This window comes from Vidua macroura, chromosome Z, assembly GCF_024509145.1.
Source record: "Vidua macroura isolate BioBank_ID:100142 chromosome Z, ASM2450914v1, whole genome shotgun sequence".
NCBI lineage: Eukaryota > Metazoa > Chordata > Aves > Passeriformes > Viduidae > Vidua > Vidua macroura.
This window is the reverse complement of record NC_071611.1, coordinates 82,470,942-82,497,192: the sequence shown is the minus strand read 5'-3', so window position 1 is coordinate 82,497,192 and position 26,251 is coordinate 82,470,942. Positions and strand designations below refer to the sequence as shown.

General features: G+C 42.9%; 1 protein-coding gene across 1 annotated transcript in view; it reads left to right on the top strand.

Annotated features, from left to right (window-relative positions):
- The window catches only part of MSH3 (mutS homolog 3), a 97,150-nt gene that overhangs the window by 20,791 nt on the left and 50,108 nt on the right, over positions 1-26,251 (top strand). Inside the window, exons 9-12 of the mRNA XM_054002553.1 lie at positions 13,179-13,291; positions 15,090-15,204; positions 21,493-21,577; positions 22,154-22,263. Coding sequence (XP_053858528.1) covers positions 13,179-13,291; positions 15,090-15,204; positions 21,493-21,577; positions 22,154-22,263 — 423 coding nt within the window. The remainder of the gene's footprint in view (positions 1-13,178; positions 13,292-15,089; positions 15,205-21,492; positions 21,578-22,153; positions 22,264-26,251) is intronic.

Here is a 26,251-nt window from a genome sequence, read left to right as displayed (position 1 = left end):
TGTATCCCGTTTTCTGTCCAGCAGCCTCTATTAAAACCATTACAAAACATGCAAAGCTCTTTATCTGTGGGAGATGAGAAGTTGCCCGTGCCAAATTCTGCTTCAGCAGGGAGACTTCCATGGTGTTTTTGGGCTGAGGCTGAGCAGATCTTCCTGCAGGGGCAGAGTGTTTTGTGCTGTGGTTTTACAGGGCTGGTTCCCAGGCTGTCCCCAGGTGCCAGGAGGGCTCCTGGACCCGTCCCATGTTTCAGCTGCCCAGCTGTGAGGAGTTTGGGAGCTGCAGAGCTCCCAGAATAGGGAATCTCTGGGGATGAAACCACCCTCACTTTGTGTCAAAACCATACTTCTCATTGTGCAAACAATGACCAAACTCAGCAGCTTCTTCCTCCTTTCAGAAACCAGAGCTTGGTCATGGGCACACAGCTCTCAGGGTTTGAAGCCTTATTTCAACAACTGTCTACCATTTTCAGGGCTTTTTTTTTTTTTATATTTTTAATTAGAAGTATGAGAACCAAATTTGTATTTGAAGTAGAATTATTAAAAATAACATGCCATTAATGCACAGCACCAAAACCCTGAAGCCTCTTCTGGTTTTTGAGTGCAGAATGAAAACAGTATTAATTGCCGAGTTAACACATGTAACAATAAAGGTTCTTGCTCTTTTATGTCTTCTCTTGCTTTCATTCAGATTACTTCCTAAGGAGTTTCTTTCTTACTTCAGACTTGGATTTATTGTTATATTCATCACCCTACTCACATCTTAAAAGTTTTGTTCCAAATGCTGCCACGGTTTGACAGCATTGAAGAATAACTCCAGTAATTGCAAAGAAGAAAAGAGTGGGGCCAGAGCAGAACTTTGCCTATTGTGTTTATATTTGAAAGTGTCTTTGTGAGCTTGGAATTGGGAGTCTTTTATTTTAATCATAGGTGGAGAGCTCAGATGGAGACATTTCTGGAAGAAAATCAGGGGCAATACAATTTTCCAGCCTCTTTCAGCTGTGAGGTCATTAGGGACAATGCACTGGAGCATCACGCAGCTGGGTCTTTCTTGGAAAAGTGTAAAAAGGCTTTGCAAGGTCCAGGCCGTGTACAAAGGCAGATTTGGATTGGTTATTGAAACGTCTTCAGAGCAGTGGGTTTGATTTTTAGGATGGAGCTTTTTAATACTTGGGGTTTTTTATGGTCTCTGGTGACGTCTGTAATTACAGATGCTGACGTCTGGAAGATCCTGCTGTGGCTTTAAAATTTTTATTTCTGTAGAGTAGAGGGTACTTGAATGTGCTAGTGTCCCAAATGCTGAGCCTCCAAATTGAGGAGAAAAAAGGGAAGGATGAAGTAGTTACATAATCTATCATATCCTTTTGGTTGGAGTTGGTTCAAGTGGTTCTGTCAGTGGCGTGAGAGGAGAATGAAATGTGAGCAGTGAGTTACACGTGCCAAAAACCAAAAAAAAAAAGAGACTTTCTGCCACAGTCTCAGCTGAAGAATCTGGTTGGATATTTGGCTTGAATGGTACGTCCTGTTGCAGATGGAGTTTGCCCATTGATAAGGGAATAAGAAGATACCTCTTACCGTGTAGGTGGGTGAAGTCCTCTACAAGAGCACAGGCTAAGGGAATTCCTGTGTGGAAAACCCCTTTTTTCCCCTCAGAGCACAGACCTTGGGTTCCTGAGGTGAGGAGCAAGCGGATCAGCTGTGGTGTGAGCACAGAGCAGGCTTCAGGCCCATCCCAGAGCCCCTCAGTGGGCTGTGTTAGCAGTGCATTAAATGCTGAGTGCTCTCCTCTTTGCTGTGGCACAGAAGGGTCTGCAGGAGCAGTGGCTGTGCAGCCACTCTCTGTGCTCATGTTCTTATTTGTGCAATTGGTCTACAGCTGGTTTATAACACGCCTGATGACTTAAACAGTTTCTTAGAATGTTTTTTTTTTCCCCTCAAAATCTTGGGAAAATTTGGCTTGGATGAGCGTTCTGGAGCTCAGGTGTTCCACGTTTTTGTCCACTTTGGGAAGCACTCAAGGAAAGGAAGCCCCCAGCTGCACTGCATCACCTGTTTGAACATTTAGTTGGTCTTGTGGGAGGGAATGCAGCTCATGGCTGCTTGGTTTTGTCCACCTCTCAGAAGAATCTGCTCCAGGCCTTCCTGAATGCCCCCGGGGTGCTAGAAGATGCCCTCTTAACTTTCCCCGTGTCAGATGAATTTAATTTCCTTAGTCTGTCCTCGTTTGACATATGCTGTAGCCCCCTCATAATGGAATGCAATCACCATGCTGGTTTTCTCTTCCTCTGCAGCCTGAGTGAATGTATTTTCCACTTTTTTTTTTTTTTTTTTTAATGAAGGCTAATATCCAGAGGAGCAGATATCCAGAATTTTCAGATTCGGATATCAATCAGATACTTATTTTGAATATAGTTACTTATCAAAGATAATAATCCAGAATATCTGTGCAAAAATATTTGGATAAAATTATCAAAATCCTGAAGATATATTTTAGATTTTTTTCTCCTTTTTATTGCAACTTTTTATTTTAACTTCTTAGAATAAACAAAGAATTAAAGAACAATTGCAGGTCTTCTGCCTGAGTGCCATCATAGCTTGAAAACACAGTGATGTGTATACTTTCCTTCGTGTTTAAATTAAACTGAGCTATTGTGAGCTTGTCGCTAATGGACACGAAATGAGCACACAGAAGCTTGGTAAGTTAAAAAGAGAAAAAAAAGAGAGTTTTATTCTAACATCTGGTATTTATAGAATTCCAGGTGACAGTGGATTGGAGGATGGAATTGCCACCTCTCCAACCACACTGGTCAAACCAACAGTCCATCAATTCTCTCCTCCCACAAAGAGGAATGCAAAACAATCATTATTTACATGAAGAGTGTGAAAACTCCAGTAGAAATACGTAAACATTATCAGAAGGCTAAAGAAGTTTTATGAGAACTTTAGAACTTTGAAAAGAACTATAAAAGAAAACTTAACACTTTTAAAAATCAGGGCAACATGGGCTAGTTTTAATTTTACTTTTTCTGACTAAGTCAGTCTGTAATCTTACATGATGCCTGAGCATGTATCAACAGGATTCAGTGGGGTGGATTTTTATCTTTAGTTGTTCCGTTTGGTTTTTGTGGTTTTTGTTTGGGGTTGGGTTTTTTTTTTTTTTGGGGGTTTTTGTTTTTGATGTTTTTGAGGTTTTTGTCTCTTTTTGTGGCCTTTCAGCTTTTCCATCCCCAGGGAGCTGGAAACCAGGCACTCTGTGTGTCTGCAGCCCAAAGCAAGGTGTGTAAAAGCCTCAGCAGCACCTGCACCCCCTCTCCTGGGCATGACCCTAAATCCCCTGAACTGAAATCGTGTCAGTGCAGTGATGGGTGGAAGATCCAGGTGTGGCCTTGCTGCTTGCAGAGGCAGTGTGCTTTCTCACTGAGGTCTGTGTTGGATGTTCAGTGCTCCTTGTAAATTCCCACAGCAATTCTTGTGATTAAAGAACAGGAATTATGTTTCTGACAGTTCTTGGCAGGTGGATTAGTGGCAGCAGTGTGGGAGGTTAGCTCAGAGTGATTTAAAGCAGAGACATGGATGGACCCTGTCTGTCACCATCTCAGTTATTTCTTACATAATCATTGGAAATGATGTTTCATAAGCTGGTGGTGACTTCCATTCTACTTCCTATTGATGTTTTTAGTCTGTAGAGTATCTTTTTTACCAATTACCTGGGTGTGGTAAGTACATTTCTTTTTCTCTTAAGATTTTTTATTGAGGTGTACAGAGAGAAATGAAAGAAGAAACAATTTCTATTTCTGCTCTATGTTTTTCTCTTATAGAATGTGTTTAGAGAATTGTTTACTTAGAGTGAACTCTTAGTTAAATTATAGTAGATTGTTTAGGCCTGAGAACCAATCAGATCCACCTGTGTCTAAGCTCTAGAAAACAAGGTCACGAGTTGTAAGTTAGTTAAATATAATAGTTAAAGAAAGTAGCATGTAGTATTTAGTATCCTCTTTTATACAGCATATTAATGTATTATAACATAATTATAATAAAACAACCATTCAGCCTTCTAAAATAAAATTAAACATCATCATTCTTCCCATTAAGTTCACCAACATCTACAACACCTGGGCAAATCTGATTCCTCCTTCAGCAGTAATCCTGTATCACAGATCCCAGGGTGTTTGGGGCTGGAAGGCTCCTCTGGAGCTGCCCAGGAACGTGTCCAGCTGGGGCTGGCATGGCTCCACACAGGGACACTCCAGGCCCTCCCTGGGCAGCTGTTCCAGGGCTCTGCCCCTCCACGCACACAACTTCTTCCTCCTGCTGCCCTGCAACTCGCTGCCCTTGATTTTATGGGCAGCGCTGCTCCCGCTGCCGCCGGCAGCACCGAGCAGAGCCCGGCCCAGCCTCTGGCAGCCCTGGCAGATGTTGGATGGATGGACGGGATCCCCTCTCGCCCTTCCCTGCTCCAGCCTGCCCAGGCCCAGCTCCCGCAGGCTCAGCCCAGCCCAGCGATGCTGCAGAGCCCAGATCCGCTCTGTGCCTGCCCTGGAGCCTCTCGGGCAGCTCCGTGTCTTTCTAACCATTGTGGGTTTTCTGTGGCTGACACATCCTGCAGCTTTCAGCTTCGTTTTGGGGTCCTCTTCAATCCTGTGAAGAAGTAATTCACTTGAATTTAAGATTCTTCCCAGAAGTATGTTGTGCTGTAGCTGTCTGCTTTTAAATTTTCAATTAAGCAGCCTCACCTAGGAAACGCTTTTGTTTTTTGGACAAAGCACTGTGTGTGTGTTTTGCATATGTATGTGTATGACCCACGTAACTTCCAATATTTTGAGGGCCACTGTGGTTTCAAATATGTTGAAATTAAAATGCCTGGGAGATTTTTGTGCTCACAGACAGCGTAAGGGAAGGGGGGGATAATTAAAATAGTTGGGAAATATCGTTAAGCATTGAGCTTGGATTTGTTCAAGCTGAATTTAGACTGTTATTTCTGCTGCTGGAGCAGATATGTCTTTGAATAAGAAGTTTTCTACTGACTGTTTCCTCCATCAGCTTGATGCTAGAGAGGAGTTGTGATGGTGAGTGCTGATGGCAGTAGGCAGAGATTTGACAGAAGCACAATGGTTACGACTTCACTGACAGATCTGGTAGGTGGGGAGCCTTTGCAAAAATATTACAGGAGAGACAGAGAAAAGTGCTTTGTGCTCAGAAGTTTTTGCTGCTGAAAATGAGAACGTTTCGTGTTCCTGTCAGTCGGGACAAGTGTGATCAGACAGCACGTGTCCTTGTGGAACAAAGAGCTGTGCAGTCACTTGGGGAGGCTGTGTGGTACACACTGAGGGTGCTGGGGGGTTCTCCAGAGGTAGTGGAAATGCTGCTGTTTAGAACAAGGTGATAGCCCACGCTTTCGTGTTAGAGTCTCACAACTAATTCTTTCAAGGCTATTCTGTCATCTTTTCCTTTGCTCTGCCTGCCCAGAACTCCTTGGTTTCTTTTAGTCATGCTCTTCTTATTATTTAATTTATTGGTAATATTTTTTAAGCACTTCAAAGTTTGGTTGTTTTTTTTTTTTTCCCTAAGTGGTGCTAAGTAAAGTGGCAATAATCTTGAGTTATACAATGAGTAATACTGAACTCAACTTTTCTGTCTGCCAACCTATTGTCTGGTGTTGTAGACTTGCTTTTAGAAGGCCCCTTTTGGTAAAAAGCCTTCTAAAAGGCTTTGTAATTCAAAAAGAAACTAAAATAGTATTAAGTGGTGTCCTGAATGAGTGTGCTTGAGCTTGCTCAAGAAATCACCAGCAAGGGTATGAGCAAAAGTCAGATTTAGTATTAAATTACAAAGCACAGCAGCAGTGGTAGTGTGAAGAAAAGAGAATCAGAGAGGGGTGCTGTGGCAGTCAGGAGGTGCAGTGATGTAAACACACAAAGCTGCAGCTGCACAGCAGTTGAGACCAGACACAATAGTAAGGGGTAGTGTTGAATTTAATGAGTAATTACTCCCTTTTTATTGTTTGCTAGTCCAGCTGTACATTGTTGTATGAAGTTTAAGGCCCACGCTGAAAGAAAATTCAGAAAATGACCTGATGGGAAAGAACAAAGATAATTAACATTTTATTTACAACTTGGCAAAAACACAGGGATATGAAATGCTCCGTAATGCTTCAGAAACAGCTGTTTGTCCATCGTGGGGTGTAACAGAAATAGCATTATTTCATCACTGTCTGTGTAATATGGCAGATACTGGGCAGGGTTTTCCTGTGCTTTGTTTTGTAGTGTTCTTGTTGCCTTGGTTGGTTTGTTTGTTTGTGGTTGGTTTTTGTTGCTGTTTGATTTCTTTTTTCTGTTATTGGTTTTTTTGTTTTGTTTTGTTTTGTTTAACCCTTACCAGGCTGTGGCACATTTCTGTCACAGTGTAGGGGGAGGGAGCAGTGGGACAAGCACAGGGCAGATTGGTCCAGGCTTCTGAAGAGACCAGACCAGTGTGAGCTGCATCCTCCCAGCATCACGTTCTGGACACCTCCTGCAAAACACTCTTTAACTACAGGCAGAAGTTCAGCTTACCTCCCAAAATGTCTTTTCAGTGGCAGCCTCCCCACGTCCTGGATAAAAGCAATCTGAGCTAAGAGCAAAGAACCACCAGTATCATATTAGGTAGATCATAATGAACAGACAGCTGAACATACTAGAAAATAAACAGTGACCTTAGTCCAGTATTCCTGTATATATTTGAAATACACAAATATATATCTGTGTATATAAAGGAAAGTAAATATTGCTGGACATGTGGGCAAGGTACTGTGGTGGCTCTGAAGAGCTGTGGGATCTGATAGCTGCACAAAGCACTGCAGTTCCTGTAAGCAGTGCTGGTCACTGGGTAGGAGCTGCCCTGTGCTGGGACATGGTTTGATGATCTACTTGATAAACTGAGCCTTGCACCGTGGTAGAAAGAGATTTTAAAGATAGGCGTGTACATATTGACTGTCATCAGTCATGCTAAAGCTAGTGAACTCTACAGTCTCGAGGTATTGAGTGGAAAGAACTTCTACATCAGAGGTTAGGGCTTCATTTGTCCCTCCATGTGTTTGTTCACAGCCATACATGATGGAGAAAATGGGTACATTTCAGGGGTTTCTCTGCCACACCGTGAGCTGGTTTCTCTAGCGCTCTTTGCGGCCGCCTCAGCCTCGCGCCGTGTTTGAGTGGGCTGGAGTTGCCCTCTCTGGGACTGCCTTTGTGAGTGCTGCTGGAGCAGAGAGTGCTCCCAGGGCAGTGCTGAGCTCAGAACACTCACCTCATCTCACAGGGAGCCCTGCTGCCAGCCCGAGTGCCGCTCTCCAGCCTGTTTGGTAGGGTTCTGTGAGAGCACTTCCCTGTGAATCATGCTCTGCACATCAGCTCTGAGGACGTGTGAGGCTGTGAAATAGCCTCCCTGAGATCAGGCAGGTACAGGATCTGCGTCTTCCCTGTCCACAGAGCCAGCTCCTCTGCAGCTGAGGGAAATTAAATTGGTGTGCTGGGATTGCCTTATTTCCGTGTTGACTATTGCTCATCCTGGCTATTCCTAGGTGCTAATAATAAATAATTTCCTAGCAGTTCTTGATCCTTTCTACTTTCCAAGACATGAGTGTCTCAATGTGTCTCATCCCATTCTTCAGACAGGCAGACTGAAGAAGCCTGAAGATGATTTCTATTTGTGAGTGCAGAAGCTGCTGGAATACAGCTGTGCTTGTGTTTTGTCCTGTGCTACCTAATTCTGCCCTGACAGAAGGGATGCAGTCTCCTGCAGAGCCTGCACAGCCCTTTGCTTTTCTCTGTTCTCCTTTCTTTGGCACCTCCTGCCTCTGAGTTCCTAAAACTAAAAGAATGTTTTCTTAGAATTACTTGGTTCCAGGCTCCAGGCTTGTCAGTGTGGTTGGAGTTCTTTTCAGATGTAGTTCTTCCTGAGAAAATCAGAAAATGTGTTGAGAAATGTTGGTGGTTCGCATGGAAAAAGGCAAGCAAGGAGTTTTTCTCAAGTTTTCCTCTGTGTGTGTGTATTTGTGCGTGTACCATGCCTGTGAGTAGGCAGATACACATATATGTGTGTATGTATATTAAAGTGTGTCAGAGTTGCTTCTGGGCATTGAGCAGCAGCTTCTGGCATTGAGGAGGGGTTTGGGATGGGGCATTTTGGAGTCTGGAGGTGCTGTGGGGTGCTGTGCTGTATGTGACATGCTGATAACACCATGTGGTGATCTCTGGTTTTCACGGACAGCAGCCATTTGTGTCAGATATTCAGAGAAGGTGACTGTGCTGCTGGTTTTTTTGCAGCAGCAGTCTCCATCTCTGGCATCTGAAAGCTGCTCAGAGCAAACGTGGGGAAACACTTGACTCTGCCTGCAGAAAAAGCTGTGCTTCTAAAAAATGTGTGTGCTCCATGCCAAAAGAACAACTGCTTGGAAATGTCCCTGAGGCTTTGCCAGAGAAGCTGCTGCAGCTCCGTGCCAAGGCTCACCCAAAAAGGGAGGATGGTTCTCCATTTCCACAGACATACTCAGAACTAAGCCCCCTTGATGCCTCAGCTTAAGCTTTTCTATTTTTTGGGTTCTGTGCTGCTCTGGTGTGTGGGTCTGGGCTTCATATCAGGGGATGGTGAGCTCTGTGCACAGAGCAGGGAGACAAAACAATTCCTGCTCCAGCTGGGCACCAAGGACAAATGATCCAAAGCTCAGGCCCAGGAGCACAAACAGCGTGGGCTGGAGAGAGAAAAACAAGCAGGATGGGAGTGCCTGGGCTAAAGCTGGAATGGGACAATGAACTGCAAGGTGCAAATGGAGCAGAGCTGATCCCAGTGAGAGCCCCCGGGAGCGCTCGTGCATTTTGGGACCTTTTTGGTTCCTCTTGGCTGCAGCCCTGGCTGGGCTCTGGTGCTGCCCAAGGTGGATCCATGGAGGAGATCCTTTTAATCAATCCCTGCTTTATTCTTTAGCTCTGCCCAGCCTCTGCTCCAGGGCAGCCTTGTTAAGGCATCACCCTGAGCTAGGACAGGCTGGCTAACAAACATAACCCAGTGGTGACAAGTGAAGGAAATGCAGTTCCTGCCAAGTGTGGTGATAAGGGAAGGTGACACAGTGTGCTTGGATATCTGAAAGGACTAATGCATTCAGGTTGCCTTGCCCTGCTGGGCAGTGCTGGCATTTTTTCCCTGCAGTGACAGACTGGTCATCCCAGCAGAATAAACTATAAGGAATGCAGAGAAAAGAGCAGTTTGAATAAATTTATCATATTAAGAGCAGTTATAATTAATTAATCAATAAATTTAAAGTTTAAATAAATAAATCACTTATGCTTTACAGATCTGCACTTCTGCTTAGCATTCAGAAGTACAAATTTTAGGAGCAGACACCATCCCAAATTCTGCATCATCGTTGTGATACAGGGCTGTGCAGGGAAATTTTGGTCTGTGCATCTCTGCATTTGAATGTACTAAAGGAGAATGGGCATGGCAGGATAAAGGTAAAATTGTGCAGTTACTTGCTTTCCTTAGGAGGACTTGCTGAGCTTTAAGGAAACTCAGTTTGGACATGTCTGTTTTGCAGTAAGTCTTTATTCACTTTATGCCTGTTTAGTTGTGAATTATAGAGCAGCAATGAAGTGGTTCCTGCTTTATTCAGCCAAGTGCAGTTAGCTCTTGTGCTTAAAGCAAGCTCAATCTTAATCAAAGATTTTACTATTTTTTTAGATATCTTGAGTCAGTTTCTGTAAATTAGTTTTATTTATGTTGTTTCCTTTTAGCTTCTAGCATTTTCATAAATGTTTTTCTTAAGAGACCTTTCTGTCAAACTGAGAGCTCTCTTTTAAATATTTTTCCTACAGCACTTGTTAGGCCACGAATTTTAAGTTGATGCATTGAATTGTCAGATAAATAGAGGAATTAAACCCAGCAGTGTTGATCCTTTGTCACTTTGCCAGCAGGGTGACAAATAAATCAGTCCCTCCAGTAACAGGAGCACAGACGGTGTAGGTTAGGATGCACACGTTACGTTATACATTATTACTTTGTTTATTACAATATTTGTTTATTACAATATTGTTCCATTATTCCATTATTTATTGCATTACTGCAGTGCAGTGTGCCTCTGTGTGTTGCAGGATCCCACCCTTTATTCAGCTGTCTGTGGGCACACTTGTGTCAGAGCCTTGGCTGTGGGTGGTGGTGGTGTCCTCGGGCAGGTTTTGTAATTTATCTGGAGAGCAGAGGCAGTTCTGCACCAAGTGCCGGGGCTGGGAGGAGCAGGGTGCTCTGCTGGGGGGGCACGGGGGGCTCATCCCTCCCTGGTCACTCCGTGTCCAGTGCAGGGGGTGCAGAAGGACTGGGCAGGGGGGGCTGAGGGCGCTTTGAGTGGATCTCTGACGGGCTCAGGGGCTGAGAGCATGGCTTGTTTTCAGGGAGCTGGGAAGAGCTGAACTGCAGCTCATCTGGAGCTCCTGACAAGAGTGATGTTTACAGAGGCTGATGGTGAATTGACTTCTGATTTGAATAGGCATTGGTGGCTGGGGAGATAAAATAAGCATCGACTCATCGCCCTGCCTATAATCAGGAAAATGGCCTTTGGTGATCATCTTGCTGCACAAAGGACACACATGAAAACCTTCTGTAACAAACTTTGTTTTCATGCATCTTGTTAAAAATTTAGGTTTTTTCCACACATTGAATCTGTAGCTTTCCAATTTTTTTACTTTATCTAAAATATCAGGTGCATACTCTTCAGTCAGAATGTCATATATACAGTTGATGTTGCTGTATCTACAATAAAAATATTAAAATATTTGAAGATCTTTGCAGATCACTGAGTTAATAATTTTAAATTAGTGAATAATTTTGAACGTTTCTCATTCACTGAGCTGACAAACAAAAATACTGTCAGAATTCACTGAACTTATATTGATTTTGACTATCATATTCCAGAGTTTATGCTAAGGAGTTGGATACATTTGGTTATAAAAGGGAAGAAAATCACAAATGCATTAAAGAAAATTACACCAATTAATGATTAGAAAGCAAACAGGTGTGGCATGAACCATCCAGTGAAATGGAAAAGAAAGCCTTCCTTTTTGGCTTCCATTCTACAAATCACCTCTGCAGACCTTGTTAAGCCTTGCTTTTCTGTATTCACTGCTGTGAAAACATAAAGGGGCGGAAATGAAAAATAAAATCTGTGCGTAAAAATGCTTCTCTCAGGCCCTGCTCACAGGTGGTCAGCAGCAAGGCCCTCGTGTCTTTGAAGGCTGACTCAGAGGTGCTGTGCTGCTCTCCAGGTATCACCCCTCACCTCGTGACACAGTGCTGAAGGGTGTTCCTGCACTGATGGGGTCTGCTTGCTTGGAATGACCCTGAAATAGTAAAAGTCCCTGTCCCCCAGCCCAGCAGCTGAAGAAGAGGTCAGGAGTGTGTGAGGTTCTCAAGGTTGTTTATTTCTCCTTGTCTGTAACATTCTCTCTCTGACCTGCCGAGCTCTGCCTGGTACAGAAGCCATGGCAGCCTGCCTCTGCCTCGGGCTGCTCCCACATGATAAACTCAAAATTACGTGTGGGATGTTTACAGATCTGTGCCAATGCCCACCACCCATGTTAGACAGTGAATCTCTGCCTTAAACCAACAGAAAAGTGTCACCATCACAGCAGGGCATGGAGGGCAAGGAGAAAGGAAAGAAGGCCAGGACATGCCCAGATCCCTTCATCTTGTACCCATGAATCACATTCTAAAAACCCCAAAATCCTGTTTTTCCACCCTGTGTCAATTCCCCTATTACACTACTCAAACCCTTTTGGCTGTAATTCCTCACACAGAGTTGGCAGTTTTTCCCACAGGCTAAAATAGAAGCCACAGGTGTTTTTGACTTTGTGCCAAGGTCTCTGAGCCCCCTGCCAGGGTCTGGAGCCAGCCAGGGCAGCCAGAGGGATGAACTGGGCTCTGACCCTGCACCACTGCAGTGAAACACCTGCTGATTTACCAAAAGGGCTGCTCGAGCACATGAGTGCTGGGGCTTGGAGCCAGGGTGTGGGAAAAGGATTTGTTGAGATTTTGAAAGACTGTGTTGTATGAACTTGTCTGACCATTCAGTGTCCATCCACAAACAGCTTCAGAAACTGAGAGACTTGACAAATGAAATTAAAACAAACCATGGATCGTGGTTAGACGACTTGTTTGAAGGATGGAGTTTTGCACGTTGGCTAAAGGAACTTTGCAGAATAAGTTTATTATTGTTTGTTATCATGGCATCGATAGTGATAGTGCCTTGTGTACTTCACTGTGCACAGCAAACGATGAACAAAGCCATCAAGGAAGTTTTGATGTCCAAGAGAGAGGGGGAAATATGGGAAATGGATTTATAGAAAATTCTCAAAGCCTAGCAGAAGGCCCCCACAGTGTGCAAACCTATGCAAACCTCGAGACAAGAAATGCTGGCTTAGAAATGCCATGGAACAGGAATAGGACAGACACTGCTGAGAGAGAGATGGAGCCAGAAACAAACTTCAAAAGGTGGAGTCACAATAAGACTGGATGCTTTGGAGAGACAGAGCTATGAAAGGTGCATTGTAGTGGGACCCACGGGGGGTAATTTTAGATTATTGGCCTTAAGGCACAGACAGCATGGTGAGCAAAAAGCTGACAGGCCAGGAAACACTTAGAGTGGTTTGTAATTAGGAAATGGTAACTTCTGATTGTGATGGCGTGAATTATAACACCTGCATTGTCTCACCCTTCTCAAGAGACTGAAAATGGAATAAAAGTTTTTAAAACGCCTCTCAGCTGCCCCATCCCTGGGTCAGAAAATGGTGTAGGATAACAGCTTAAGTTTGTTTGTCAGAAGTCTTTAAGAAGAGATAAGGCCAGTGCTTGCTATGGTTGGTGAAGAGGTGTTAGTATCTACCTTGCAGGGATGTTACACCACCTCTTGCAGTCTCTCTTTTGGCTGTGCTTGCTGCTGTTTGGGTTTGCTTTATTTGCACTTTCACAGAGGTTAGAAGAAACATTTAAAAAAGTACAGCACGCTTGTAAATGTTTTCAACCTACTTTAATACCTCATTTCTTAATTCTTCACCCATTCAGCTCCTAACAAAGGAACGACAAAAGAAAGTGCACCTTTGTAACCTCTTTCATGAAGGAGTGTAGAAACCTGAAAGTCAAATATTTTTTTTTCTTTGCAGGTTACAGGATGACAGAATTAGGATAGAAAGGATGGAAAACCTCAATTTTGAGTACAGCCATGCCTTCCAGAGGGTTACTGACTTCTATGCAAAAGAGGTGCCTGGTACTGCAGGTATGTTTGTTCAGATTTTTATGCAAAAGAAGTGCCTGACATCACAGGTCTTTCATTCCAAATATCTTTGAAGCATGCACCCTATTAGCCTTTACATTCGTGCAGGCTTTTAGCCACCTTTGCTTCATTTTCTGCACAGTGGGATATCGTGTTGAGCTTGGAGGAAAAGCAGCATTATTTAAATAGAATTGAAACAGGGCTACCATTATTTTTTTTTTTTTTCATAGCTTGAAGGTGTGTGTTTAGACAGATTTAAATTTAAATGTACATAACAGCTGAGGGGGATTACTCAACATCTGAAATGTTTCTCAAGAGTTCACAGAATCCCAGGGTGTTTGGGGTTGGAAGGGGTGTCTGGAGCTGATCTGGCCCATGCCCTGCCCAGGCAGGGTGCCCTGGGCAGCAGCACAGGAACGTGTCCAGCTGGGGCTGGCATGGCTCCACACAGGGACACTCCAGGCCCTCCCTGGGCAGCTGTTCCAGGGCTCTGCCCCTCCACGCACACAACTTCTTCCTCCTGCTGCCCTGCAACTCGCTGCCCTTGATTTCATGGCCACTGCTCCTCAGCCTATCAATGGGTACCACTGAAGAGAGTCTGGCACCGTCCTTTGACACCCCTTTGAGGTGTTTATATGGATTGATGAGATCCCCTCTCAGTCTTCTCTTCTTTAGACTAAACAGGCTCAGCTCCCAGTCTCTCCTCATAAGAGATGCTCCAAACTCTTAAATCATCCTTATGGCCTCTGCTGGACCCTCTACAGCAACTCCCTGTCTTTCTTGAATCTGGAGCCCAGAACTGAACACAGCATTCCAGATGTAGCCTCACCTGGGCAGGGCAGAGGGGCAGGATCTCCTCCCTGACCTGTTGGCCATATTCTTCCTGATGCATTCTGGGATCCCACTGGCCCTCCTGGTCCCCAGGACACTCTGTCAGCTCATGGTCAACTTGCCATCCACCAGCACCTCAAGGTCCTTCTTCACAGAGTTGGTCTCTTGTAGGTCACTCCCAGTCTGTTCTGGCACTTGGGGTTATTCCTCCCCAGGCGCAGGACCTGTAGTTGCCCTTGTTGAACCTCCTTAGGTTTCTCTCTTCCCAGCTCTCTCAAGCACCATGTCCCCTTGGTGAGCAGAGTGTCCCCAGTCCCTGCTGGCCACTCCTGATGACCTCTCTTTCTGCAAGCTTGGTGATGACCTGCAGAGCCACCTGTCCCATCACCTTCCCAGGGATGGAGGTGGCTCCTGGGAGTCTTCTGGGCCCTCCCTCTTGCCCTCTTTGAAGACAGGAGTAACATTCTTGTTAACTAAGTTCTAAAGTTCTTGCAGGTGTTACCTGAGTACAGCTTTAAAAACATCCCTGAAAAGAACTGAACTGTGTGGGTTTTTAACAATACCAGTTTATGCTGTGGTATCGTGGAGTGTGTTTTCCTGTTGTTGCAGCTGGTAGAGCACTGTGCACAAAAGTGCAGATGTCAGATTTCCATTCTTAGTTTGTGTATTTAGAAGTTTGTTACGCCAACAGTTAGTATTTTTGTAATGAATAAAAACCCATGGAGTCAAATGTTTTCTGTTTCATGATGTGTTTACACTGTTGCAATGTTCTGCATTATTTGGAACCGTGTTATTTTGGAGCCTTGCTTTATGTTGATTTATAGATGTCATAAAACAGTGTATATACATTACAGATTTCTGTTAGAATAACTTCAAAAGCAGATTTTGCTTTTTCTACAATACCTTAGTAGTACACAGGGAGTTAACCAGAAAATAAACATTTACCAAGAAATTTTTTTTTTTTTTTTAGGTCCTCAAAACCTATCTGTAATACTAAGCTTGGATAAGCCTGTTATTTGCTCTCTGGCAGCAGTAATTACATATCTCAAAGAATTTAATTTGGAAAAGATGCTTTACAATCCAAGGTAAGTTGCTTTACATAAATTTCCAATTCAAAGCACCACTTCTTGCAAGTTTTAGCAGACAGTGTCCCTGATTGTAATGAAAAACTTGCTAGTGATAAACATAGTCTTTGTAAAAATTACACCTTCCAACTTCCTAATCAGAAATGAAAGAATCAAGTGGTTTCTTTGAGGGGTGTTTCAGGAAAACCTTTATGAAGTATGTTTGTGTAGACATTAGAGTCAGTGTTGTGAATGAGCATGTACTGCTGCCAGGTGTTACTGAAAAGAAACAAGGTGCAAAAACTGGTAGAAACTAGGGAAAAAATTTAAACTTCGTTTATATCAGCTGTTGCATCTCAACCTCAGTTTTATTGTGTAACCAAAATGTAGGGCTTTTCCGGGCAGCTTTAAAAAAAAAATTGCTGTTGCAACTTAGCTTTGAAGATGTGGATGCAGTTTGCCAGCAGTGTTTAAATAATGTTTTCTTTCTGTAGCTCTGGAGGGAGGTATAAACTCTGTGTTGTAATGATCAGGCAGTACTCAGCAGGTCTGTTTCAACTGCTGAATCTAGTTACCAGTTTTAAAGAAAACTGTTGAACTCATCCTGGCTTTCTGGGAAATCCCTTGGCTGGACTCAGGGGTAAGTAGGAGTGGGGAGAAGGATCATGGCAAAAGCTGTTGCTAGAGCACCACCACTTGTGCAAAGCTACTTGTGCAAAAACCACACAGGCATGGATGTAACCTTGTCACCTCCTAAGCAGCCCCTGTGCTGGGGTTTATTAGATACGCTGAGATGAGTACTCAAGATTTGTGGCAGGCTTATGCAGGTGGAATCAAATGAAAATGGAAAGATGTCACTGCTAAAGCTTCTCTTATCTTTGTCTTCCATGAGTATGAAACATTGCTGTCCTACCTGGCTTAGCTTTGAAAATATCATTGAGGCTTATTAAATAAAACAGCTTTTATCTGTCATGGATCCTCTGCAAAATATTCTCCCAGTTGTCTCAGTATTCCTCTGTCCCATAAGTATGCAGGATTTAATAAAGTCAGTCTGGCTGCAGAATGGAAATTTAGAAATACTTCATGTCTTTTGTAGATCGATCACATGTTGTGTGGGATTCTGAGAGTTTGAAGCCCAGTTTTGAAGGGCTCCCTGCATTACCAGTGTAGATTACCAGCTGCAATTAAAACTGCAGGTGCCAGCTTGAAACACTGCTTAAACACTTCCCCAGGTGTCCACCAAAATATTTGGAAATTATACACGTGTTCTGAATTTTGGGATGGATTTCTTTCCTTGAGTCGCCCTTCTCTCCAAGTTGTATTTGAATGTTAACAAAAGGTTTGATGTGCTTACGGAGCTGATGGGGAAAGAGTTCCTGTGGCATCTTCCCTGCTGATCCATCCAGGGGCATGCTGATCTGTGGTGCTCCTGCTCTGTGGTATGCCTGCTTATCTTCTTTGACTGCCTTATTTTTAAAAATAATTGGTTTTTTAATATGCTGGCATAAGTGGAGAAATCTTGTAGAACTTCTGAGGAAGAAAATCAATTCTGAGGAAATGACATTTCTTGGTCGGCTTGTGGGTCACTGCTGTCACAGTGCCCTGTGTGCAATCACACAGGAGGTGAATGTTCTTTCAGCTGGAGAAAATGTGAAATCCATCTTTTATGTAGAAGTAATTCTGTAGCAGAGGACAAATATAATTATGTGGAGGCTTATGTAGCAGCAGTCAGTCACATTTGTAACAGCTGCATCCCAAAATCAAGTACATTATAGACTGGGAAGGAAAAGCACTAAATCTTAGCATTGGCATTTGCCTGCTGAAGGTTGCTCTAATGGATTTCTGGGGACTGTATGAGCATCTGAGGGAAGAGGTGAGGAAATACTTAATATCTGGGTGAAGTTCTGTGAAGAAATAAAATAACATTTCTTGAGATAACTTTGTGGCCAGGAGCTTGGATTCTGCTGTGTTTCTTTCTAAAGCCTTTGTGCTGCAACTACCCAATACTGAGTTCCACTTGCTGCTTGTAGTGTGTCATGGGGATCAACAAATTGAGCCAAATACTCGGGAAAACTCAACTTCAGTATGTTTTTCCTAATGCCAATGAGATGCTATCTAAATACTGAACAGTGAAAGGCTTAAGCAAATGATGTCAGGCTCATGAATGTCCTGATTTAGGAAACAGAAGAGAAATAGCTTCCATTGCATTGTCAAGCAACTTGACATTCCTAGAAGAATTCAGGTCAGTGAGCACATACAGATGAGTCAGAGAGCATGAAGTGAGAGTTGTGAGGTAGTTTTCAGTTTGTTAACGTGTCACAGGTCTGGATGAAGAAGACCTGTTTGATAGGAGGAAAAATCCATTACACCTCTGTACGTTCTTTGGACAAACACTCTTCTCCCAGCTGAAAAAAAATTCCATTTCAGTTTAGTAGGAAGAGTCATGAGTTACCGTGTGAGTCAAGGAATCCTCAGTGGTGGGGAGGAAGCAGGTTTTGCTCTAATATTTCGATGAAGCTTTTAAATCTACTTCTAAGATCCTAAAAAAAAAAAGCAAAACGTTACAAAGAAATGAAGATTTCTGCTGCAGCAGGAGCCCAAGCTATGGCTAGGCTGATGTAGAGTTCCAATAGCAAGCAAAAATAGATTTAATAATGAATGGTACAAGTTTTTCTTAATCAGTGTGTTCTAATACCTTTGCATACCGAGAGACCTTTATTAAAGCCTTTTGTCAAGAAAGTAGTACACATCTAGGAGAGGTTTTTAAGTACATATAAGTTCCCAGTTTTGTTTGAAAAAATGATCACTGGCATAGCAGTTGCTGGGGAAATGTGTTGTGGTGTGTTCCAATTTTACTTCTGTGTTTTCCAGCATGTTGGATATGGAGGAGAGAGACTTTGTAGATAGTAGTTTGTAAGTTTTGAACAGTGATGGATGAACTTCAAGAAATGCAGAAGAAATCATACACAAATCAAGAAGGGACTCAGATCAAAAGTTCTAGCCCTGTGGAAATGCTCACTAATGAGTTTAAACCTGGTTAATTAAACACAAAACAGTCTTGGGCTTGACATCCTTTGCTACACAGATTGTGGTAAATGTCTTTGGTATGGAACCTAAAGAAAACTAGTGCTTCTGAAAAAAAGAGACTTGTTTTTATTTCTTAAAGCTTGTAGGGGTTCCTGCATTTCTTGTCTATATAAGTGTTCATTTAGTGGTTTATTCACCGCTAGAGATGTCAAAGACATAGACCCTGGAGCTCTAAAAGGTAATTGAACAAAGAAAATATGTGGCTTTCAGGGTGCCTTGCAGCTTCACTCAGAAACATTAGAGATTTAGAAAATTAAAGTAGTTGAAAGTTCCTGATCTAAATAAATGCAATCACTTAGGCTGACATACCGAGTACGAGATTATATGTATTATCTCCTGTGAGGAAATAATAAACACTGCACATTAAAACCACTGCAAGCTTCTCAAGAGGCAAAATCACAGAATGCCAGGCTGGTTGGGATCAGAAGTGACTTTCAAGTTTCTCCAGTGCCACCCCTGCCATGGCAGGGACACCTTCCACCATCCCCCAATGTCCAGCCTGGCCTTGGATGCTGCCAGGGATCCAGGGGCAGCCACAGGGAACAATTCCTTCATGAAACTAAATCTCTCCTACCTTAGTTTAAAGCTGTTCCCCCTTGTCCTAACTGCCTGTGTAGAAAGTTGCTCTCACTCTCTGTTATAAACCCCTTAAGTACTGAAAAAAACAACACGGATGATCCACTTTCTCCAGTTACATACAATAACTGAATTTTGGGGATGTGCTTTGCTGTCCTGAAGCAGAACTGTAACCTTTCCATACCCATCATCGTGTGGTCCTGCTCTGAAAAAGTAATTTGATGGGCAGGAACCTCATTCTCGTGAGTGTTCCCTGTAAGATTCCTAAAGCTCCCTGGAAGCTTCTGTTTGTTTACTCTTTTCCTTCCTCTGAGCCCCAGAGATGACCCTGCCTTGCCACGCTCCTGTTGTGGACTTGCCAGCTGTTTCCTTGGCTTGGGTTTTGTGCTGCAGGAGTGCTCAGACTGCTGCAGGGCTGTGCTTTGAAGCTGGGGTCACAGTGTCACCTGCAGGAGGAGTTTTGGCCTCGTCATCCTGCCCCAGTGACTTCTGAAAGGTGGCTGTCAGCCCTCCTTCACACAAGGCTTGTGCTGAGACCTTTGCTGCAAAACCAGCCCTCACTTAATAGTTACCTGCAACCTCCTTCTGCCATTTGGTCTCTAAATACCTTATAAAGAATGTGGGGTTCTTTTCACATTTTTATCAAGTTCTGATCCCAAGCTGAAGGAAGATGAGTGGGTGGAAGCAAAACATGTTCTGTGCTGTGACATGTGGAATTGCTGGTTGGGCATATCCTGCAGTTGATCTTGGCTGCTACTCACGTGCTCTAAACTCTCAATTACCACGATTAATAGCAGGGTGAAGTAACTCAGATAAAGAAAACACCTGGGTAATGTAAGACACACATAATTGATGCTGTGAAAACAACTTCAGCTTGTCTGATCTGAAAGAACTGTAAATAAAGAAAGGTAAATCCACTGTGCAGTGGAACAGAGTGAGTTGTCTTCAGGCACTCCTGAGCAGCCCTGCTGTGAGCAGAGTGTGTCCTGGGCTAGGTGCTCTAAAGCCAGGAGAGGTGTGGAAGCACCAGAACCAGAGAAATCCACCATCCTGAGGCTCTGATGTGACAGGGATTCCCGGGAGCATCCTCTTGGCTTTGGAGAGGAGGTGGAAGGGCTTGGCTCTCACCCAGCTGGGTTTAAGAGACCAGAGGCTGGAGCAGTGGCAAACTGGGAAATTGCAGTTGGTCCTGGATGCAGAAAGGTGCCTTTGGAACAGCAGATGGGATTTGTTGTTTCATGCAGGGAGTGGGAGCCAAGCAGAAATCATTCCTAATTAATTTTTGCCAGCATCAGCAGTTGTGACTGAGGATAATAAAATGAAGTATTGTTTTGTTGCTTGCAATATTGTGTAATTTGGAAAGTGTTGCTGGTTTTGCCTCCAGTGTTTTCTTTTGCTGGTCAACTTCCTTGGTTTCTGAAATAGCACACAAAGCAGAATAATTATGACTATGGGTACAGTTCTGAGTCAGCTGTACTTCCAAGCTGTCATTAAACTTCTTGAAGGCCGTCAGTTGAATCTGCTTTTTTTTACAATTCTGTGGAAAATACTTCTAATTTGACCCATTATTTAGGAAAAAATTTGGTAGCAGGCCCAAGCACCTGCGTATGACATAAATATATAAGATTAGTCTCTGAATATTTCATATTTCTGAAAGTTGTGGTGCCGTTCTTGTTTTTAGTGTAGCAGCAATGCAGCTGTGTGTGTCTTAACAGGAAAAGGTAGAGCATTCAAGTACTTTTCCAGAGGTTTTAAAATTGAAAGCACTGGAAACCTTCTTGTGAGTCAAAAAAGTCAAGTAAAACTGCTTTAAATCTTGCCCAGCAAGTGGTTCTGCTTGGTCTAGGACAGCAAAGAGTGTCCTAGATTCTGTGCAAAGGGCAGTCAGCAGGATGATTAACCCAGACAATCATGACTTGATTTGTCAGAAGCATTTAGAGAGGACATGGCACCTCACAGTCCTGACTACTCTGTGTGTGTGTGTCTCAGACTGAAATGATTGTCAGGCCTAATATGATTGCACAGCTAATACCATTATTTTATTAATGGTGATTCTAAAGTAACACACACTTTGGGTTGGTCTCATCCAGTTCTGCTAAGGAGTATCAAAAAGTCAAGTAATTTTGGTCATGGTTATTTCATCTTGAAACAAAATAAAATGGTTTAAATCTCTGTTTTTGTTTTCCTACATAATTGCTCTTGCAGGCTGTTTAAATTTGCAGTAGTAATAAAAAGAAATATGTATTTTGATACAATATTTTGATGATGAGTTGAGTTAAAAATTTGTTCCATTCTTGAATTATTAATTGTTAGTCCTGTCATTGCTTAATTGTAAACTGAATAAATTAGCCACTTAGTGGAAAAGGGTTCGAGAGCAGGAGGGCTGGATTTTGTTCTGAGCTTTGTCAGAGTCATTGTAGGAAATGGGGAAGTGAGTCTGAAATTTTATTTTCCCAAGCAGAAAGTTAAAAGAAGTTACTAGTGCTCAGTTATTTTATATATTTGAGGAGTTTTTAACTTCTTGCTCGACTTTTAAAAATTTATTTGCAAAGCTGTTGAATTCTCTAATGTGAGAAATCTGAGAGTGTTTCAGTGTTCTGCCCATGCCCAAATTTAAGATACAACATCTGAAATTCCTCTCCCCAGCAATTTCAAACAGTTGTCCAGTGAAGCTGAATACATGACGATTAATGGGACAACAATGAAAAATCTTGAAATTTTACAGAATCAGGTAAGGACAAATGTAACTTTTTTAAATAAATGCTGAGATTTTCATGGCTGTTTGACATACTTTTCCCAATGAAGTTCATCAGATTTGCAAATCTGACCCATAAATCTTAAATTATTTTAAATGGGATCAGACTGAAGGGAGATAACATTTTCAGAAGCGTAAATGAAGTTAATCTGTACTGGCTTTTAGTATGAGTTAGAAACTGTGCTGCACTTTGACTAACAAAGAACTTTCCTAAGTTTAATTTCTTCAGCAACTGCAGTTGAGTGATGTCTGCAGTAGGGCTTGTTTTTGTGCTCCTGCTCAGAGCTTCATGCACAGACTGATTTTAACTGTTGAATTTATCCTGGTCATTTCCTAAGAACCATTTTCTAGCTAAAGGAAAAGCATAGTTAAGTATTTTAGGACTCCTGGAGGTTCGTCATGTAAAGGCATTGTTGATGAAGGAAATCGATAATGAATGTACAGTTGCCATGTCTTAAAGCTCAAACATAATGTTTTGAATAATATGAAGATCCTCCCACTGGAAAACTGACTGCTCAGGTACAAATAATTATGTTATTTTCATTATTTCAGACTGACATGAAAACAAAAGGAAGCCTGCTCTGGGTCTTGGATCATACTAAAACTTCGTTTGGACGTCGAAGGTTGAAGAAATGGGTGACCCAGCCCCTCCTGAAACTGAGGTGAGGTGGTTCCTTATCCTGGGCTAAAACTCTGTTTTCTAGCTGTGATACTGAGTGTGCCCAGTGAATTTGTGTATCCCGAGGACCTGAGAGCCACAGCAGAGTCTGCACTGCAAATGGCACAATAGTAGTGATGGGTGTTATATTTAGGTTTGAAGGAGTTAAACTCATTTTGGGCTCAGATAAATAATAGTGGGTTTGGACCAAGTTAGATACTCCTCTGCAGAAATCAGAGTGGGCACCATTCTAATTCTGTAGCCTTTTTCAAACGATGAATGAGGATGACCTGGGATTGGAGGTTGTTTTGTTCCTAAACTTGCCAGTTAATGTTGGATGTCTTCCTTCCTTTACAAGTATTTACATCCCTAATGTGTTTAATTTCTTCTAAAGTAGCTGCGGATGCTTTTGTTATCCCTGTATACAATGTATTGCACAGGAGAGGGTTCTTTTTCATCAATCCTGAGAGGTGATGGTTATTTGGCCACTCCAGTATTTTGACCTCTGCTTGATTTACCAGTGCTTTAGAAATGCTGTGTTTTGCAGCAGTATTATGCTGGTTTTCACTTGTCTCAGTTTTGAAATGGACTCCATCTTTTCTGATTTCTCTTGGCAGACTCGATTTGAGTGTTGTGGTTGAATGTGTAGTAAATAGCAGTGTTGAGTCCTTGGGCTGCATTTGCCCACAGTTTGAGGTTTTGGATCCATTCATTTGGATATGTGTTTCCTGAGCATTGTCAGTGTAGAGTTCATTGGAGTTGTCACTCTGTTCCCTTCAGTTTAGCATACAGGAGAGCTTTTGACTTGGTTATCCACAGTATTTTTCCCCTCTGTTTCACTGTTGAAAATAAATCAAGCAGTTTTAAAGTTCATTACTTTTTGACAGGTTTAAATAGTGAGACATACCAGTGTTTTAGCATCTTGCTGTTGCTGGTAATTTACAACTGTTTCTTCAGAAGCATTTTTCCAAATGTACTGTGTTAATGCACTGTACTTCTGCAGCATCGCTGCTTAATTTTCTTATTAGCCTTTTTCTAATAAGTTAATTTCAGTGGCCCCTTTTTTTTTTTTTAATTCTTCTGATAATAGCTTTCATGTATCTTTCCAACTTTCAAGGGCCTTTGATGTAACCATCCTAAACAGCATGGGAGTTAATCAGGGCACTGTGTCATGAAAAGCATTCAGGTGGAATTTTGGGGCCGCTTTGCACGGATGAGTGTAAATAAATCAGTTTATTTCCCTCCCTGCCCTTGAGCCATGCCGGGTCTGTGTGTGCAGCTGTCAGCGGAGGGAGCCAGAGCACTGAGGATGGCCCTGGGCAGGACCTGGCTCGGGCTCCTCCCGGGGCTGGCCCGAGTGACCACAGAGTGACCACAGAGTGACCACAGCGAGTGACCACGCCCGTGGGCAGCAGCTCAGGCGCCGCTCCTCAGGGAAATGGAGTTCCTCCTTCTACCCAGCACTTCAGGCCCTCCTTGTTAACCAGTTTACATTCAGTTTACATTCAGTTTACATTCTCCCGTGTCTCAGTGCAGAACCAGCTTCACATGCTCGTGGTTTTGTTTCCTCCTCTTACCCCTCTGCTCCTTCCTGCTTCTGGAGAGTGATGCTTGGCATTTTCAGTCTGCTGTGGCTGGAGGTGATGGTGCTCCTCAGTGCTGCTTGAAGCTAAAGGAGCTGTTTTGCTCTGTGTACTTCTCCCTTTCTGACTCTCAAGTTGTAATTTTACATAGTTGTGCATCAGGCATCTGGCAATATTGTTCCCAGTAATGCACACAAATGTACTCAGAGAACATTCCATAATGGCAATTCACCTGTGCCTCCTGGAGTGACATTCTCAGAGGAAGTAAGGCTTCTGTACTGCATCTTTTCCAGTTAGTGAGTAGGTGTATCAAGAAGTGAGAGGGTGTAATTACTGCTTTATGCCTTAGAGTTGAAAATCACTTGGGATGATGACTAAATTTCCTGTGAAGAAACCATACATTAGGGTGAATAAAGATGGAATGTGTACAGACTCATTTGGGCAAACCTGAAGATACTCTTTAAATCATCAGTGATGCCATACATGTAGAGACAAGATGTGTACATTTGGGAGAAAAAGAAGTGGCAGAAGAAAGTTTAACCAAGAGGCGTGTAGTGTCCTCACTTACTCACCTGGGTACACAAAGATAATGAGATAAGAGTCTGTTGGTCTCCAGGAACTGAGCTTTTTAGGAGGAATGAGGAAGGTGGTTTTTCTGCAGGAGTTAGGTATTTGTGGGTGGGTTATAGAAGAGTTATCTTACCTCTGACATCCAAGTTCCACGAGTGCCTTTCTCACCTGGTGTCTGTAAGAGGAGTGGAAGAGAAGGAGATGATGGCCTGGAGCATTTGTGGGTGAGGGAAGGCTGCTGTCCCCTCTCAGGCCACGGGGTTCCAGCAGGAAAGGCAGCAGAGCAGCCAAGGGGCTCAGGACAGCTCTCAGCACCCAGAGTTGTGTGCAGTGCTGGAATCTGAAATGCAGGGAACTTCACAGAACTTTGGGCCTGTGAGCCAAAGCTTAGAATTAAACACAGGGCTTGATCTGAGACCTTGGAAAAGGTTTCCAAACTCAGGTGCTGGAAGGGAGAATGTGGATTTGTAGTTTAAAGCAGAGACACATTAAACTAAGTAAAGGAAAGTTTAGAGTTTTAGAAAAAAATAAAAGTAGTTACAAAGGTAAACAAGAAGTTTAGACTGCAGTGCTGTAGGTTTGTGTGTCATAACATGATTGGCTAAGAAAGCTTACACTGCAGCATGAGTCCTTAAGGTGAAATATTTAAGAATTGGGTCAAAAGCATAAATATCCTTGTTGGCAGTGTTTTATTGGTCCTTAAAAGGTCTTGTAACTTGAGGTCTTGTGACCTTCTGAGCCATGCAGTGAAGATGTGAGCTGAACTCACCCTTCCTGCCCATGTAAAAGATAAGAAAAATAAACCACATCATCAAAAACAGTTCAAAGATCCCATCTCGAATTCCTTCCAAAATTCCCCACAAGTGAATTATCACAGTGCAGCAGTTACAAATAATTTCTTTCCTAATGGGAAATAGATCTCAGAACCCTTGAGGCTGATGTCAAAGTCAGTGCTTCTTCAGTACCTACATGAGGAGGAGAAAGATAAGGTTCACGTGGGCCTGGCTCAGCAAACCTGGCTCTGGTTTTAATCTTTTGTTTTGTCATTTATTTTGGATGTTGTCCCGTGTAGACACTGCCCTGCACATGACCAGTCTGAAACCTCACCTCTGCAGAATGTGTCCTTCCCTGTCTCTGTATTATCCATGGTTATCACTGCCTCCCTCTTCCCTTCCAGACTCTCCTTTGCCTTTCCCTTCCCCAGGTGTCAGGAGTGCTGGTTGCCCATCTGCAGCTCAAACAGACAAATAAACACTGCATCCTTTCCCTGGCTGGGCATTAATTTGTGTCTGTGCCTTGCTCAGCTGTTGATTCTTGCACAATTCCTGGGAAATCTGTTTTCTGGATGTATCAAACACTCAGCCTTGTCAAGGGTGGCTGGAGTTGAACAGAGAGTTCAGAACTGGAGAAGTGATTTCTGGTGCCATGGCCAGGGAGGAGGGAGAGATTGTGCTGTGGAACTGGGGAGGGCCTGGCTGCTGTCGGCCTCTGCTGCAAAAGTGCTTCCTTTGAGTTAAAAGAATTTCTAATGCAAAATTTAAAAAGCTTAGGGACGTGTGAGAGATAAACTGGAAGGCTGTGTGATATGAACACACCAGTTTGCACAGTAATCTCTGTCTTTGGGGTGTTCTCTACAGGTTTTTGAGGGTTTTAGTGCTTGAAGTAGTTTAAACAGACTGAGTGATCCAGAAGTGCCTGGATTGCATTTCTTTAATATTCTTTTGTCTCTCTTAGATTTTTAGTGTTACATATGATGTACCTGCATTTATTTGTAGCCAAGATAAAACCTGATACTTTTTAAATTAAAGCTGACGTTTAAATCTCAAGAAAGGAGAAAAT